Below are 18231 nucleotides of genomic sequence, written 5' to 3'. Positions count from 1 at the left end.
GTAGCCATAATAGTTTCCAATCGTAAAATTAATAGCGAAATAAAAACTAGTTTTATCTCTAAACATATTTTTTGGTAACTTTTTGTAAAATATAATTATATTTTTTTGAGTAATGATTCCTTATGACAATAAGGTATAGTATTAGAAGTGAAACAGCTCTTTAATCAAATTCACATACAACTGAAAGTATATACTTATTGTAAGTGTCTACAATATTGTAAAAAATATGTATTGACACTCTACTAGTATAAAGGTTCGTTAGACCTACCTTCTAAATTTAGAGCTTTGTTTTAATAAATGTTGTCATCATTGATTTTTGTTAAAACTTGGTATTATGGTAGAAACACAAATATGCCATGTCATCTAGTACTATACAGGAGCCTGCTTTTCTTAATTTCTCAGACTTTTCCTTCTTCCTTATATGAAACAAGGATAAAAACAACCATAAAAGCAAAGCTCAACGTATTAAAAAGACAAACGAATAATAGCAAATATAGAGTAACAACGCATTTGATGTTCAACATCATTTAGGAATCTGAACAAAATTCCTTAAATTCAGAATCCTTAATATGGATATACTTACATTTTAAGACTTAATTATAGAGATACTTTGCTTATAACATTTTGTTTAATGGTTCTTGAAATCCATATTCCAAAAATTAAGTGAAAAGAATGATTATATCATATTAAATATTGCTTTTAAAAAGCCAAAAATCATCATGTTTTAAAATGACATACGGACTTTCTGGTAATGGTTATAGAGATGCAAGCTTCCTAAAGCACACCTTTAAACTCGAACAATTCGATTTAAAACATGTTGATTTTTAACTTTTTCAACAACAAATTTTTATGTGATTGATCTGATTTAAGGAATAAAGCTTTTCAGAGCTTCGCTTTATAGATGTTGTCATTCTTGTTTTTCTATAATTAGGGTCAGTCCGTTCGTCCGTCCCTAATTTAGGCAGGTTAGAACTGTCTTATCAATTTCAAACTTTGAATGGTGATTCCTGAAGTAGTTGTTAAAGATTTAGAAAGCGTAGCAACTCTATAATCATTACCAGAATATCCGTACATTCATTTTAAACACATTGATTTTCAACTTTTTGAAATCAAATTTTTGTGTGTTATTATTATCTGATTTTTGGGATACGGATTCCTGAGACAATAAAGTACAATGTTAAAAGAGAAGTATCTCTATAATCAAGTCCTAAAAATGTAAGTATGTCCTTAAACATTATCCTGAATTTAAGCATTTTTTTTTGAATTATACTTAAAATTTTGTTTGGATTTTTATACATTTATATTTTGATTATAAATTTCTGACACTCTACAAGAGCTTCGCTTTTATGGATATTGTCATCCTTGTTTTAAAGATCTTGTTTTGAGATTAAAATTGTGGACATTACAGGTCCTCTTTTCTATTGAAGATTTTAAGAAGAGTCAGTCAGCCATGGTTTTAATGTTTTAATTCTTACTTCATATCACCAGAAATATCCAGGTTTATAAAGAGATAAAACAATGGACGATGATTTGATATACACATCTTTTGCAAGCAAAAATTTAGCTAGAAAACTTGGAAATCTTATAGTATGTACAACCTAATCAGAATTACACTTTGAGAACCAGTATAAGTAGAAGTCCAATGGCCTCCCCCCCTTCCTATATATATAGAAACCTAGACAATGAAACATTTATCTAACTCACAAATTCATTTACAAATCTGATACTAGAATGCTTAAATTTTATCCAAATATTAGTCGACTGGAATGCCAACGGAAGATAAATTAAATTATTTAAAACATAATTTAAGAATAGATTAGCAATATCTTAAAGATATTTTGTTGGAAATGAAGTCAATCTCTCTTCTTTTTAGTCTTTACTCTTCCATTGAGCCCTGATGTAATATAAAATTTGATTTTAAGTCGTACTTTGTCTTTTAGAGTACAAATATAATTCTTACATATGTATTTAGTTATGATTGTGTACAAATATCTTATTATTTGCTCAGCTTAAATACTCAAAAATTAACTTGAGGATTGATGAAAAATGCCCTTTAACACTCGAAACATAAATTTTTTTGAAATAATTGAAAAATTGAGAGAAAGAGACAGAGAGAGATATTAAAAGGGTAACAAAGGCCCTGAAGGGGGTTAAAGCCTGTTTTTCTTGTTCGCCAGTAAAACAAATGATAGAGAAAGGGGAAAGAGAGAGAGAGATAGAGAGAGAGAGAGAGAGAGAGAGAGAGAGGGGGAGAAAGAGAGAGAGTGCAAGAGAAACAGGGTGCAAGAGAGAGAGAGAGAAACAGAGACAGAAGGAGAGAGCCTACACATAATTCAAGTTTAAATTGTTACTGAGTGTGTTTGTGAATAGTATTGGTGTGTTGTTAATTTTTAATCACGGGGTTTTTATTGAATAGTGAATTTAATTGAAAAACCAACTATGAGGTCGGCAACCAAATTGGCCTCGTTATTAGCCTCCAGAAAAGGCCTACTGTGTGTTAGGCCCAAAGGGTCGATAAGAAGTTTGAGACATATTAGCTTTGCAACTAAAAAGTGAGTTAGTATAATTTTGTTTTTAATAAAGTTTTGAATACTATTGAATTAATAAAATCAGTGAATTAAGATAGTTTAAATACTTAGCTTGATATAATGATTGTCCTTTGTTTATAAAGCGAAGCTATTCTATAGTAAAAAATGGCAGTCAGGCGTCTTTTAGAAAAGTTATGAGAATAACATGAATTTTTCGGATGCTTTTAAAGATTGACATCTGATTAAAAAAAATAATATTCCCTGTACCATTGCACCTAGTATATCTAGTAGTTGAATTGGTTCTGTTATTCGTCGATCATGCCACAAACGAGAGGTACCCATTTAATATAATTGTCCAACCACAAGTTTTTTGTGCTTCGCTATTAATAATTATGGATGTTCTTGTTAATTTGGGACAGTGTATTCGTGTGCGTTCTTATTTTTGGTAATTTTTCATGTGAACAAGCTGCATAACTTAAACTTCTGTTCATCCTTGTTTAGTTATGAGACAGAATTAGCAGATTCTTTGAGGAACCCGGAAGAATATTGGGGGAGGATATCTGAGAATATTATCTGGCACCAGCCATGGCAAAAGGTTCTGGATAATTCCAGGTATATTAGAATTAAGTTTCTTGCCAGCAAATTAAAATGATATTAAAGTATAGTAATGGATATAGAAATTTCGGAAATATTATGACAGGGGGATAATGTCGTGTCAATTTTGGTTGCAAATATGATTATTAATTATTGGTGAGTTCGTTCATCTAGTAGTTAGGTAGGGGATGGGGTAAGGGAGAATCATTATTTTAACCAGCTACAACTGGTTCTATTATATTAGTGTTCATAATAATCTGGTTTAAGATCCAAGTTATGATAAATCCATCAGTAAAGCTAAAATTATCAGCAAATATTTTCATTGTCAATATAAACATTCAAATTGCATTACAGAATGAAAATGGTTTTGTCGATAAGGTGTGATTTTAAAATAAATCTGTATTGTAATTAGGGTTGGCAATCCGGATCCGGAATCCGCCCAATTTTTGGGCCAATTTTGGAATCCGGATCCGAAATCCGTTTTTTAATAGCGGATTCCGGATTCTTAATTGGTAGGCTAAAATTAGCGTCTCAAGTTTTTTCTTTCAACTGCCTCTTTTTGAAGGCAAAGATTATCATCATTACATATAAAATCTTTTAAAATCTGGTTCGATTATCGAAAGTGAATAATAGAGAACACCAAGAACATTAATTTTTAGGACATATGTAGCACTTAATTTTTTTAATTTTTTTAAAAAATCCTTTTAAAATACTGCTAGAATCCGGAATCCGCCATTTTTTTGACTAATTCTTTTAAGAATCCGGAATCCGAATCCGGCCCAAAAATTTGACGGATTGCCATCACTAAAAGGGGGAGGCGGATGTGCCACTTTTTGAAACCAAAACCAACAGTCAACAAAGGAACTCATCTAAAAAAAGAGTTACAGGTCTGAGATTTTGCATGGCAGTTGCTTTATAGGGGTACAATATGGAACTGTGAAGAAACGGCGGCGCAACCGCCGAAAACCGGCGTTTCCAACCGAATTTTTTTGCCTTTTCTCGGTTGCGCCGCCGTTTCTTTACAGTTCCATATTGTACCCCTATTAAGCAACTGCCATGCAAAATCTCAGACCTGTAACTCTTTTTTTAGTTGAGTTCCTTTGACTTTTAGTTTTGGTTTCAAAAAGTGGCACATCCGCCTCCCCCCTTTGTAATGAGTTTGGCCAAGGCAGTTCCTCAATAAAATTTGATATTGACGTGCATCTGACATAAAAGAGTAGCACACTTTAAACGCCTTTAGTCGTAACGCTTTTAGAGCCGAGATTCGACAACGAGAAAATTTTAAGATACTGTCGCGGGTTTTCAGTATGACTATGCAGTGTACTTAAAGAACAATTCTAATAAATTTTTAATGTTGGATTTGCTACCTTTGCTAACTTTATGTCTTGTTAAGATCCCCTTTTGTTGAATGGTTCCAAGGAGGAAAGCTATCCCTGTGTTACAATGCTGTTGACCGTCATGTTGATGAGGGATACGGTGACCAGCCAGCCATACAATGGGACTCGGCTATAACATCAAAGTAAGCTGAATTTTAATTTAACCCCACACTTAAACGCTGCCGCTCCCTGCAAAGCCCTAATTAAATTTATATTTTATTTAAATGTTCGCCTGTGGAACAATAAGAGATTTTTTGACGAAAAGGTTGTTCTAATTATAAAGTTGAAAAAATGAAAATCACAAAGTACCCACTTGAGCACTGAAAACCCAACCACTTATTTTGTAATAAATTGAAAATAACGGGGAAGGATGGTGTGTGTATTTTTTGAATGTTTGTTTATGACTTTAGGTCATGTTAGGTTAGGTTATATTGAGTACTGGCTAGCCCCGCAAGATATGGCCTACTGCAAGGGGTAGGCAAAGAAAATAAAACCTACCTTCCCCCCCACCTTATTTTCAACCAGACAGTTGTGAGCTATTATTCTAAAATATATTTGTATTATAGAAAAGATACCTGGACCTACAGGAGGCTCCAGGAGGAGGTTGGCAGACTGGCGGGACTACTTAATAAACTTGGAGTTGAAAAGGAAAATATTACATTTATACCAGTTAATCATTCTTTATAAAAACTAACTATACTAAGGGGGATATCGACACCTAACTTTAAATTTAATTTTAAAGAACAGGTATCTTGGGAGGAGGGATATTAATTTTTTCTAGAGACGATTTCTCTTGGCATGGTTTGGGACTTTGGAATTAACTAAAATCCTTATAATACAAGTTACAGGATATTCGTTTCATTGTTTGTACCAGAGTATCTCGCTAACCGCTGAACTGATATGTTTTTCCTTTGCAGGGTAGCCTCTATTATGTACTAGGAAGGTTTATAACTATTTTGGGAGAGGTTACCACCATCCTCCGAAGAGATATGGCCCCTAGAAAAAATATTACCCCCCCTAAAAACCTTTCTAAACTAAAAATGAAAATTGAAAGTGGGGGGGGGGGGGGTCGACGCTAGTATTATACATATAAATGTGATGTATATTGTATATGCAGGGTGACCGTGTACTTATATACATGCCAGCTGTACCTGAGGCCGTTGCTGCCATGTTGGCCACTGTCAGGAAAAGACAATTTAAAATTTGGCGCAGCTACTAAATAATTATGCCAAGACAAACAATGTATTAGTTTCAAAGCCCAGGATATATAGGGACTAGAGTTGGCTCGATATAACTATAGATCTCGCTATTGGCTAGTGTTCTATATATATCTATTTATCTATTTCTCAATAAATCAATATTCCGCCCCGGCCATTATTATCTAAAAGAAAGTACCTAGTGAATATTTAATAATTTAAATGATTTTGAGATTTCTTCAATTATATTTTTTTTTCAGTTTACCATCACCAAAGGGTTAATATGATTAAAATTTTAGTTTCAATATTTGAACACACAGAAAGTGTCGTTACAATCGAATTCTTTTAAAACAGAGTTTTCTTAAATTTACTATATTATAAATTTTGATTTTCTTTTTTATGATTATAAATTAATTACATCAATATAATGTAAATAGCAACATGAAATGAAAAAAATGAATTTATTTTTAATAAAGTAAATAATGGGTCATATCGTTCTGGGCAATGAGAGTTTATCATGGATTATTGGAGCACTATGAGTTTTAAACGATTATTCCTTGGAAAATTTGAGCTCATTTATAGACATTTATTTCCTATATAGATCTGTCATGGATCTTGAAGCAATAAAGCAGGCCCTTTTGTAAATGTTAAAAATTGGAAAAATCTATTAAATAAAAGTTATCGCAAATATACTTAGTAAATAAGACAATGGCCAATACACTTATGTCCATCCCCATTGATGATTTATTAAATTACCCCTTCGGTAGATTACAATTAGAGGTTGAAACGTTAGGACACTCAACTTTATGAACCAAATAATTAAACTTCAATAAAAGTCCCCATAGTTTTCAATGTAACGTAAGGGGGATGACCCTGTGTGGCCCTATAACTACTTAGTACTATTTGTTCTGAAAATAGTTAATTTTGATCCATATCAGAAATGAGGGAAACCGCCAAATTATTTGTCTTTTTTTCCTACAGACTTGGAGCAGTTCATTCTGTTGTGTTTGGAGGTTTTGCAGCAAAGGAATTAGCTACCAGAATTAAACATGCTCAACCTAAAGTAAGTTTATATACCCTGTTAACATTTATGATATCAGCTGTCAAGGAATTAGCTACCAGAATTAAACATGCTCAACCTAAAGTAAGTTTATATACCCTGTTAACATTTATGATATTAGCTGTCAAGGAATTATCAACCAGAATTAAACATGCTCAACCAAAAGTAAGTTTATATATCCTGTTAACACATATGATATTAGCTGTCAAGGAATTAGCATTCAGAATTAAACATGCTCAACCTAAAGTAAGTTTATATACCCTGTTAACATATATGATATTAGCTGTCAAGGTATTAGCATTCAGAATTAAACATGCTCATCAACCAAAAGTAAGTTTATATACCCTGTTAACATATATGATATTAGCGGTCAAGGAATTAGCATTCAGAATTAAACATGCTCAACCTAAAGTAAGAATATAAACCCTGTTAACATATATGATATTAGCTGTCAAGGAATTAGCATTCAGAATTAAACATGCTCAACCAAAAATAAGTTTATATACCCTGTTAACATATATGATATTAGCTGTCAAGGAATTAGCATTCAGAATTAAACATATTCAACCTAAAGTAAGATTATTAACCCTGTTAACATATATGATATTGACTGACAAGGAATTAGCTACCAGAATTAAACATGCTCAACCAAAAGTAAGTTTATATACCCTGTTAACATATATGATATTAGCGGTCAAGGAATTAGCATTCAGAATTAAACATGCTCAACCAAAAGTAAGTTTATATACCCTGTTAACATATATGATATTAGCTGTCAAGGAATTATCATTCAGAATTAAACATGCTCAACCTAAAGTAAGAATATAAACCCTGTTAACATATATGATATTTACATACAAGGAATAAGCAACCAGAATTAAACATACTTAATCTAAAGTAAGATTATATACCCTGTTAACATTTATGATATTTACATACAAGGAATTAGCAACAAGAATTAAACATGCTCAACCTAAAGTAAGTTTATATACCCTGTTAACATACATATATGATATTAGCTGTCAATTAATTAGCAACCAGAATTAAACATGCTCAACCTAAAATAAGTTTACATACCCTGTTAACATATATGATATTACCTGTCAAGGAATAAGCAACCAGAATTAAACATACTCAACCTAAAGTAAGATTATATACCCTGTTAACATTTATGATATTGACTGACAAGGAATTAACAAACATAATTAAAAATGCTCACTCAACCTAAAGTAAGTTAGCTAAAACAAATATCTTAAAATGTTTAAGTAGCAAATCTGCATTATAATTCACTTTGCATGTCCTTCCGTCCGTAACGCTATCCAGGAATTGTAATTTTCTCGGATGCTATTCAAGACCGACGACTGACTTCTTTTTATTGATATACTTTTCCATGTTTAGGTTATAATCTCAGCCAGCTGTGGTATTGAACCCAACAGAATAGTAAAATATAAACCTAATGTTGACGAGGCCATAGCATTAGCTGGTGCTGAACATATCATTCATAATGTTGTCCTACAAAGAGATGAATATTTTGCTGATATCAAACATGGAGATGTTGTTTATCAGGTTATCTTTCCTTATTTTATTTGAATTTCTGTTACTCGATTACCAAACACTGTATCTTTCGATGCGATCCAACTCACTCCTAAACCAGGGACGTCTAAGCATTTTATTTTGAGGGGGGTAAAAAAAGGAACTTCAAAGGTGTGATGGAGGGGGGGGGGGTTAATCTAATGAAATGTTCTAAATTTTTAAAATGAGGTTTTTCAAATTTCAAAGTTTGAGGAGGTTATACACCCCATTACTCCTACAACCAGATATCGTTGGCTGCGGGCTGTGGCCTAGATTGACTTGAGCTGAGTGTAGCTGGTTTTGGCTGCAGCTGTGAATGGGTTAGGCCGAGTTTAGTCTAGGTTTAGTGATATTAGGTCTAAATGTAATATATGTATTGTAATTATTATCTTATTGGCATAAAAGATTTTTAACTTTGTTGGTTGGTAGGATGCTGTACCTGGAACCTGTGAACATGACTGTGTACCTGTAGATGCAATGGACCCTCTTTACATTCTTTATACCAGGTAGATAATAGATATCTATAATTCAAAGTAGTACGATGTCTGTCCGTCTGAAGCTTAAGATCTCAGTAACCACTGAACCGATTGGGCTCTCCTCTTCAGGGAATATACCTACTGTTCCTGTGATGGTTTTAAGCTATTTTCTTGGGGGGTGGGACACCCCCAACCCCCCCAAAAATGAAAAATAAACATTACATCCCCCAAATTTTTTTAACAAAAATCAAAAATGGGGTCGACTACCCCCCTCCAATTTTTTTTTCTTTTTCTTTTTACATTTAAATAACACAAAAATACGTTAATCAAACCTCTTGGGACAAAGCCCCTAGAGGCTAGAGGCGAAGCTGATAGTATGTATATATACTAGATAGATAATTGATATCTGTATACTAGATAGGTAATATCTGTAGACTTAATAGATGATAGATATCTGTATACTAGATAGATAATATACATCGGTTTTCTTGATAGATAATAGGTATCTATACTGTATGCATACACTAGATAGTTAAATGTATTTTAGATTGATAATTTATATCTGTGTTATATATCTGTTTACGAGATTGATACTAAATATCTAATTAGTAGAAAATATTAGATATCTATTTACTAGATAGATAATATCCTATATCTATTTGTATACTGGGTAGATAATATTTTTGATCAAATTGATAGATTATAGAAAACCAAACTTTACTTTTTTCACACTAAGACATTTAGAGAAACTTCATATCAAAATAATTGTTGAATTCTTTATTAGTGGAACAACCGGGCAGCCCAAGGGTGTCCAACATCCTACTGGCGGTCATGCTGTCGTCAATAAATGGACTATGGAGACAATATATGGAATGAGCCCGGGAGAGACATGGTAATCAGCTATGCGCAGCGTTGCAAATGATTGTTCTTGTTCTTAAAATACGCAAAATCTAAAATGGGGAGTGTGGAAGTCCAAATTTTTGTAACAAAACCTACAATTTCAATAAAGATATTGGATATGGCAGTTGCTTTAATGCGATAGACTTATTTTATTCCAAAATATCTAATCAAACGAAGAATGGCAAATATCGGTGGGGAGATTGTTGTTTTCGAAGGCTACGTCGGTACCGCTAGTGTTTCTTTACAATTCTACATTGTACCTCATTTAAGCAACTGCCATGCTAAATCCCAATGTGCTTGAACTCATTTTTGTTAGTTTGAGTTTTTTTTAAAGAAAGTGTTACAACTGCCCTCAAATTTAAATTCTATGATTGTACTAGTTTTTTTTTAGTTCTTTTGTATTTTCTTTTTCATAAAAATAAAAAATCTTAAAATTAAAATGTGTTCAATGCCTTCTAGCCAATTTCATTTTACATCAAAAAAATTCAATCATTTGTATTCGTTTATGTGGGCCGCATCAGACCTTGGGTAAGTTTTTTTTTAGAAATTTATTTCCAGTGCAAATACTCTGATTTAAAAAAAATGTATTTGAATGTATTTTTTTCTAAAGCGTTTTCTCTTGGGAGTTGGTACCCTCTCCCAAAATAGTTACAAACCTTCCCAGGACCTATTACAAGCTACAATGTAATCGGTTCAGTGGTGACAAAGATCTTTCAGTACAGGCAGACATACAGTCATACAGACAGACACAGATCCTGATTCTTTTGCATAAGGATAGGTTCATCTATTATCCATTATTATCTATGTATTTAGATGGATAGGAGGACACGAGTTGAGTATATATGGTATAGTCCTCTATATGATACTAGCGGCTTCGCCCCTAGCCTCTAGGGGCTTTGCCCAATTTTTCGTATATTAGATTTGAAATAAAAAAGAAAAAGAAATTTTTTTTTTTTTGGGGGGGGGGGATTTTTTTTTTTTTTGGGGGGGGGTATTTTTCATTTTTGGGGGGGTTGAGGGTGTCCCACCCCCCAAGAAAATAGTTATAAACCTTCCCGGGACCTACCATGTAAAGGAGAACCCGATCGGTTCAGCGGTTAGCGAGATCCTTCGCTACAAACAAACATACAAACAAACAGACAGACATCGTTCTACTTTGTATTATAGATAAATACATCTATTATCCAATTATGTATATAATTATACTTGTATTTAGATGGATAGTAGGACATGAGTATATATGCTATAGTCCTCTATTTAATATAAATACATCTATTATCCTACTATGTATATAATTATACTTATATTTAGATGGATAGTAGGACATGAGTATATATGCTATAGTCCTCTATTGAACAGAAACACAACAGTATTGTACGAAGGAAAGCCTGTAGGTACTCCAGACCCGGGACAATTTTTCAGGGAAGCTCATACAAACCATGAAAAACCTTTAAGATATGCTTTTATATAAACAAAGACAAAACCAGCATTCACCAACGAAATTAATTCGAAAATTATGAAACCTATACGTTCTTTTTAACTGTTGTTTGGGGGAAACACTTAGTAGACTTGACTGCCCCTTAATTTTAGATTTATTTCGCTTGTTGCTAATACCTTATTCCTAAGACAAATTTGTCTATAAGTAGAGCAGCTAGCTTATACTTAAAATTATTGGACTAACAATGCTGTTTTCTACCTGACAATACCTTATAGTCATGGTAATCTACATAAAAAAAATAAAACACCTATCTTACAAAGTAGGTGACAAAATTTCATTCTTTTACAAATTTCATACTTTTTTAACATCTTATAATTTTTTAAATTTGTATGAACCATAAAACAGAGTAATTGAAGAATATGGAGTTGCGGGTATGTTTACCGCGCCAACCGCCATCCGCGCAATAAAGCGGGAGGACCAGGTAAATGAGTTATATAAAATAGTAGGTATAACAAATTTATCTAATGAAGTGAAACATGCAGCGGGCAAAAATAACGATTTTACCTTTCACTCCCTTTACCCCATCCCCTCCCCTCTTGATCTATGAACGAACTGGTCATATTTATTATTACAGGGTGGAGAATATGCCTCAAGATATGATCTAAGTAAGCTCAGATATCTATTTATATATTTATTATTACAGGGTGGAGAATATGCCTCAAGATATGATCTAAGCAAGCTTAGATATCTATCTATATATTTATTATTACAGGGTGGAGAATATGCCTCAAGATATGATCTAAGCAAGCTCAGATATCTATTTGTGGCTGGAGAACATTGTGATTATGATACAAGGTTTGTTATACTATCTTATAAAATTACTAGCGATTACGCACCTTGCATCTAAGTCTAGAATAATAGCATTAAACAATCCAATGAATTGAATCTGAAAATGTAATAGCCTAAAACTAATTAAGTACCTTTGTGAATCTTACCTGAATTAGAGAAAGAGTTGTTATTGAGATCTTAAGATTCAGACAAAAAAACCTACTACTTCAAGATCATATAATAGGATAGTTTGTCTTTTTTTTTCTCGAATCTTTAACTGAATGGGTTTATAATTTTTGTTATACAGGTTATGGGCGGAAAAGGTGTTTAAAACTGCAATTCTTGATAATTGGTGGCAAACTGAAACTGGTAATTTTTTTAATAGAATAATTAAACAATACCCCTTACAATTTATAAACATTTAAAAACAAATATTCAATTTTAAAATGACATTATTTCAGCAAAAAAGAATTTTTAAAATTTATAATCCGTCTATTATTTTATCTTTGTCATACTGAATAATGTATTATTTTAGGCCATGCCCTGACAGCTAGCTGTATGGGCTATGGACACAGTTTAAACCCTCCAAAGGATGTCAGCGGCAAAGCCGTACCTGGATGGGACATTAAAATATTAAAGGTACACTTTTACTGTTTCAGCTACTGATTACTATACCATCTTTCAATAGAAAAAGTCAAGCTTTTGCTGCAGACTTCCTATAAGCCAAAAACTTTACAACAAACAATTAAAACATTTGTTAGGAAATTTTATCTTAATCATATTAGCTAGAACATAAATATATTCAAAAAAAAAATTCGGGCAAATTCCTGTAAAATTTCCTAGTTTCCATGGACTTACATAGATATAAAGGAAAATGTAAAACTTAGGAAACCCTAACTCCTAGGCTAATCTAAGAAATTTTATAGGATTTGGCCATTCTAACAAAATGATCTATGTAAGTTTATAAAATTTCTTTAAAATATTATTGTAGATTACATAGTTTTAATTCCTTCATAATTGTACATACACTGTTACATATAAATGATTACTAAAAGCAAATATTTCTAAAGCTGATTATAAATATTTCTAAAATTAATTTTATTATTAGGATGATGGGGATGAGGCAGCCCCAAATGAGCTTGGTAGAATTGTAGCTAAACTCCCAATGCCCCCAGGCTGTATGTCAACATTATTTAGGTAAAATAATAAAATATGTTTGTTTAATTACAATAATTTTAGCTATACTTTTACTAAAAACTTACTGGCTGTTCAATTAATTGATGCATACAAACAGCATAACTAGAAAATTGGCAATTTTTAGAGTCAAGTATAGAGGCCTCCTCCTCCACTTTTTTTCATAAAGATTTTCAATTCCTTTAAAAGAGGGGATTCTATGCTTGCTAGGCACTTCGAAGGAAAACTCCAGACAATTAAATCCTAAGCTACGCTATACTCATGAGTGTTGTTATTCTATCTTTATTATTATTTAGGGCAGATGAAAGGTTTGTTTCCACCTACTTTAGTAACTATCCAGGCTACTATGATACCATGGATGCTGGAGTTAAAGATCAGGAGGGATATATTAAGGTAAGTTAAAACAGTATATACTAGGATATATAAGTTGGAAGGAAGGGGGGGGGCGAAAGTGACACTTTTTGAAACCAAAACTAAAAGTCAAAGGAACTCAACTAAAAAAAGAGTTACAGGTCTGACATTTTGCATGGCAGTTGCTTTATAGGGGTACAATATGGAACTGTGAAGAAACGGCGGCGCAACCGCCGAAAACCGCCGAGAAAAGGCAACAAAAATTACGGCGGAAACGGCGGTTTTCGGCGGTTGCGCCGCCGTTTCTTCACAGTTCCATATTGTACCCCTAAAAAGCAACTGCCATGCAAAATCTCAGACCTGTAACCCTTTTTTTTAGTCGAGTTCCTTTGTTGACTCTTAGTTTTGGTTTCAAAAAGTGTCACTTTCGCCCCCCCCCCCTTTTAATGCTAGAGGGAGATTTGAAATCTGCATCAAATTTTAAGGATTTTTTTTAAAATTCGTTTTTTTGTATAATTATTTATCTAAAAGCGGAAATACAATATAAGTTCATAAATTTTAACCATTAGGATAAAGTGGATTGGAAACTACCTGCGCTCTAATTGGTTTAATGATGTGCGACACTTAAGCTTCTCCCATCAGAGCGAAGATAATTTTCAATCCACCAATCACAGATGTTAAAATCAATTAACTTAAATTGTATTTCCGCTTTTAGATAAAGAATTATACAAAAACGAATTTTATAAAAAATCCTTAAAATTTGATGCAGATTTCAAATCTCCCTCTAACATTGAAATTCTTTCCAACTTATAAATCTAAATATACATATATATAATTGTGTGTGTGTTATTTAAGATCTTGGTAACTACAGGACTCAAGGGTAAACATATTTTACAGCAGTATTTTGTCAGCCGCGACTAAAACTCAAATTTATACCCGTTTGTGTGCTTTAATCTTTTTTTGCAAAGATTTATTGCCATATCTGGGTCAGGTTTTGACTTGAAGCTGATTTTTAAATTTGTAATTTATCTTAGGCTTACAGGTGGCCGAGCACTGTTTTAGAGAATCTACATATTATAGTTCTGGGCAGTTTCTAGTTCATGGGAGAGTTCAATCTCCAGAAAATGACATGAAATCCAACACTAACTCCCCTCCCTCTAATTATAAAATAATTTATATCATTTGATTCGGGGATGGAGTGATCTCGATTTATACTGACCCCAAAGTTTACAAACTTTATCTGCAAATCGTTAGATTAAAAAACTTGGGGGAGATTTATTGAGTTGAAACACTATTTGGTTGCACAACGTAAGAATGTCAAAACTTCTCCACCTACACTTTTAATCCTGTTTATTATTAGTTGGGCGTACATTAATGTATCGTCCATCGTCTCATTCCTGCACCTGCAGTATAAAAATGTTAATATAAAATAAGTTTTGTCAAAGTATGACAGGAATGACTGAAAGGGAGTTTAATTCAATCTATAATTCCATTATGGCTTCGAACCCGATTAATATCCGCTGGATTAGAACCGGTTATCGGCCATACTAAAAAATCATGTATAGCATTGTATTATAGACGATTTACCACGAATATTAAAATAAAATTAATACCAGTTTCTCTACTCCGGGCCTTTATTTTTTTGCGCGGAAAGGTATCTATAATACGATGCAATGAATAAACATTAAACAATAGATTTTTAAAGTCGAAATTGCTAATCTTGTTAAGGTAATGGCTAGAGATGATGACGTCATCAACGTGGCTGGTCACCGTCTCTCAACCTCTGCCATAGAAGAAGTTCTACTGACCCATCCTGGTGTGGGAGATGCTGCTGTGGTTGGTGTGGCTGACAAGCTGAAGGGCCAGCTTCCCCTGGGAGTTGTGGTGCCCAGGCCTGGCTATGCTGGAGATCTGGCTCAAGAATTAGTTGCCAAGGTTTCCTTATTTTATTTAACACTAGCGGCAACGCCCCTTGAGGCCTATATGAGCACTTGAAGGAGGGATGGGGGTCATTGATTAGCAAGATTCTTCGGTACAAACACACAGAAAACATCCTGTTACTTTTATAAAAGGACTTGGAATATAAGTTATTTTTTGACATGTAAACTAAATTTATACAGTAATATGGTATAGCCAATAAGTGAAATAAATCAAAAATGATATTTGGGAGGCGCAGATAAAAAGGTCGTAAATTCTTTAGTGTTGTCCCCTAACGACAGCTGAAAATCACGTATAGATTTAGTGATATTTTTTTCCGAATTAATTTCGTTGTTGGTTTAAGCTAAAATTTATATATTAATGGAACATGTTAAGGTTGAGTTTAAATCTTTGCAAATTAAAAAAAAAGATGCGCTCCAATAAAAATATTATATGTACAGTAAGGTATATAAGTTGGAAGGAATTTTAATGTTAGAGGGAGATTTAAAATCTGCATCAAATTTTAAGGATTTTTTATATAAAACTCGTTTTTTATAATTCTTTATCTAAAAGCGGAAATACAATTTAAGTTAATTAATTTTGACCAATAGGATAGGTGGATTTTAAACTACCTGCGTTCTAATTGGTTGAATGATGTACGACACTTGAGCTTCTCCAATCATAGCGCAGATAGTTTTCAATCCACCAATCACAGATGTCAAAATTGATTAACTTAAATTGTATGTCCGCTTTTAGATAAAGAATTATACAAAAAACGAATTTTATAAAAAAAAATCTTAAAATTTTAAGCAGATTTCAAATCTCCCTTTAACATTAAAATTCTGTTCAACTTGTATATCTTAATGTACAGTGTTGATTTATTATTTTGCAAGAAAACCCTAATATTTACATGGATTTGTATTTCAGGTAAGAAATGATCTTGGTGCGGTGGCAGCCTTCAGACTTGTCACATTAGTTGCTGGCCTTCCAAGAACCAGATCAGGTATATATGTACATCTCATGGACATCTTAATTTTGAAGCTCTAAGCAGGGTGGGAGGGTACATTATGCTGCTTATTACACTAATCCTCAAAGTTATAAAATAACATTTTCTTATTCGTTGACTTAACAACCTTGGGGACTTCATTGAATTTTGTTTGTTTGGTTAGTTAAGTTGAGTGTCCGAACGTTTACACTACTAATTGTAACCTACAGAAGAACTAATTTTGTTAATAATCATTTGTGTTGTACGTACATCAATTTATCGGCCATTGAATTATCCATTTAGATCCATGCCGAATTAGGTCAACTTCAAATTAAAACAGATAAACATCGAGCTTAATTTAGGCAAGACTGCCCGGAAGACTATAGCTGACCTAGCTGATGGAAAACAAGTTAAAATACCTCCAACTATTGAAGATCCTTCTGTTTATAAAAATATCAAACTATCTCTACAGAAAATTGGCTATGCTATCAACGCTCCTGATCCACAATAAAAGCAAAGTTGTTACTTTTACCTATTTTTTTTCAATGCAAAATTGTTAGATGTAGTAAACCATATTTAGATAGAATGAAATTTTTTAATATCTTAGATAGATAAATAAAAATAAATCAAATGCTTGGTGCTATAAAAAAAAAAAGACAGAATTCTATCATGTAATAGTTATTTATCGCATCGTTTTATAGACAGCTTTTCGCGAATATTGAAATAAAAAATTATGAGATTTAAACTAATTTTGTTAGCCCCGAGTGACCTAAGGCCCGGGCTATCAAAACTGGTATCAATTTTATGATTTTTAGTATTAGTGGAAAATTATCTTTAAACTGTTTTTAACCTATTTTTAAAACATATATCAAAAATATACTATGACACCAGTAGAATCAAACTGCAGAGCCTAAATTTGAATTAAGTCCCCAATAAACTTTTTTTGGGGGATTTAAAAATTAATTTTTACTGTTGCTGTGGTCCTTTTTGATCAGAGCAAACGGACTTTTTTTATTTGGTTAAAATTCATAGCTTTTAGAGTGTTTTGCTTCATAAATATTGTATTCTGGTATAGAGTAAAATTAGGCCTTTTGATTTCATCTAAATTAATTCATTAAAAAGTTAATTCTTTACAACATATCAATGAATTAACATTATCATGTTTGTTTTCTATCACTTATTTAAAACACATAAAAATTGGCTGTTAAATAAATTAAGATGATGACAACAAATGTTTATGCAATACAACAAATTTATTTTTGTCACATATACAAATATGATATAATATAAGATTATTCAAACTTATTTTTTAAAAATATTTTTTAAAAGTATGTATCTTTTATGTGTATGGTTTTCATTCTTTTCATTTTAATTAAATAAAAATTATTTAACTACATTGGAAATAAGTCACTTTGTGAAACACTCTTTTTTGAAATGTAAAGAATTGAAATGAAAAAAGACTTCTTATTGGTTCAGACTTCAGAATTATATGTTTTATTGTATATGTTAGATTTTTCAATGAAATTAATTAATTGTTTTAGAAAAAAATATTTCTATTGAACAGAGTAATGTTTTTTTTTATTGTATCAATATAAAGTGAAATATATAAATTGTTTTAAAAGCCACAATACTACCCCGAGTAAAAAAAGACCTTTTGCTCTAGACAAAAGGACCAGAGCAACATTAAAAATTAATCTTTAAATCCCCCAAAAAAGGTTTATTGGGGACTTAATTCAAATTTGGGCTCTGCAGTCTGATTCTATAGGTGTCCTAGTATATCTTTGACCATCCATTCAAAAATAGGTTAAAAACAGTT

The 18231-nt window shown here is 32.3% G+C and overlaps 1 protein-coding gene across 2 annotated transcripts; it reads left to right on the top strand.

Annotated features, from left to right (window-relative positions):
• The first annotated feature begins 2339 nt into the window (after window positions 1–2339).
• Window positions 2340–17320, top strand: LOC145334355 (acyl-CoA synthetase short-chain family member 3, mitochondrial). Of its 2 annotated transcripts, none has more exons than XM_080179790.1 (20): window positions 2340–2552; window positions 3030–3140; window positions 4516–4641; window positions 5065–5147; window positions 5617–5683; window positions 6676–6757; window positions 8153–8320; window positions 8756–8832; window positions 9587–9696; window positions 10212–10230; window positions 11014–11124; window positions 11546–11621; window positions 11844–11995; window positions 12276–12337; window positions 12504–12607; window positions 13077–13165; window positions 13459–13555; window positions 15242–15448; window positions 16358–16433; window positions 16778–17320. In XM_080179790.1, the coding sequence occupies exons 1-20, from the start codon at window positions 2440–2442 to the stop codon at window positions 16924–16926; spliced, it is 2079 nt and encodes a 692-aa protein (XP_080035916.1). In that variant the 5' UTR covers window positions 2340–2439; the 3' UTR covers window positions 16927–17320. The 2 variants fall into 2 exon arrangements, with proteins under 2 accessions (XP_080035916.1, XP_080035925.1); XM_080179799.1 differs by having other exon boundaries at window positions 2341–2552; window positions 11913–11995; window positions 16778–17315.
• The last annotated feature ends 911 nt before the right edge of the window (window positions 17321–18231 follow it).

The sequence above is a fragment of the Acartia tonsa genome, chromosome 2, assembly GCF_053477335.1.
Source record: "Acartia tonsa isolate MP-2025a chromosome 2, ASM5347733v1, whole genome shotgun sequence".
NCBI classification, from domain to species: Eukaryota; Metazoa; Arthropoda; class Copepoda; order Calanoida; family Acartiidae; genus Acartia; species Acartia tonsa.
The sequence above is the reverse complement of the archived record's forward strand: the minus strand, read 5'-3'. Positions and strand labels throughout refer to the sequence as shown.

Excerpts from the sequence above, each read along its gene's own strand:
- LOC145334355 (XM_080179790.1), top strand. The coding sequence starts at position 2,440 with ATGAGGTCGGCAACCAAATTGGCCTCGTTATTAGCCTCCAGAAAAGGC. Across the intron at positions 3,141-4,515 it reads AAGGTTCTGGATAATTCCAG|ATCCCCTTTTGTTGAATGGT; the intron begins GTATATTAGAAT and ends TGTCTTGTTAAG. Across the intron at positions 8,833-9,586 it reads CTTTACATTCTTTATACCAG|TGGAACAACCGGGCAGCCCA; the intron begins GTAGATAATAGA and ends ATTCTTTATTAG.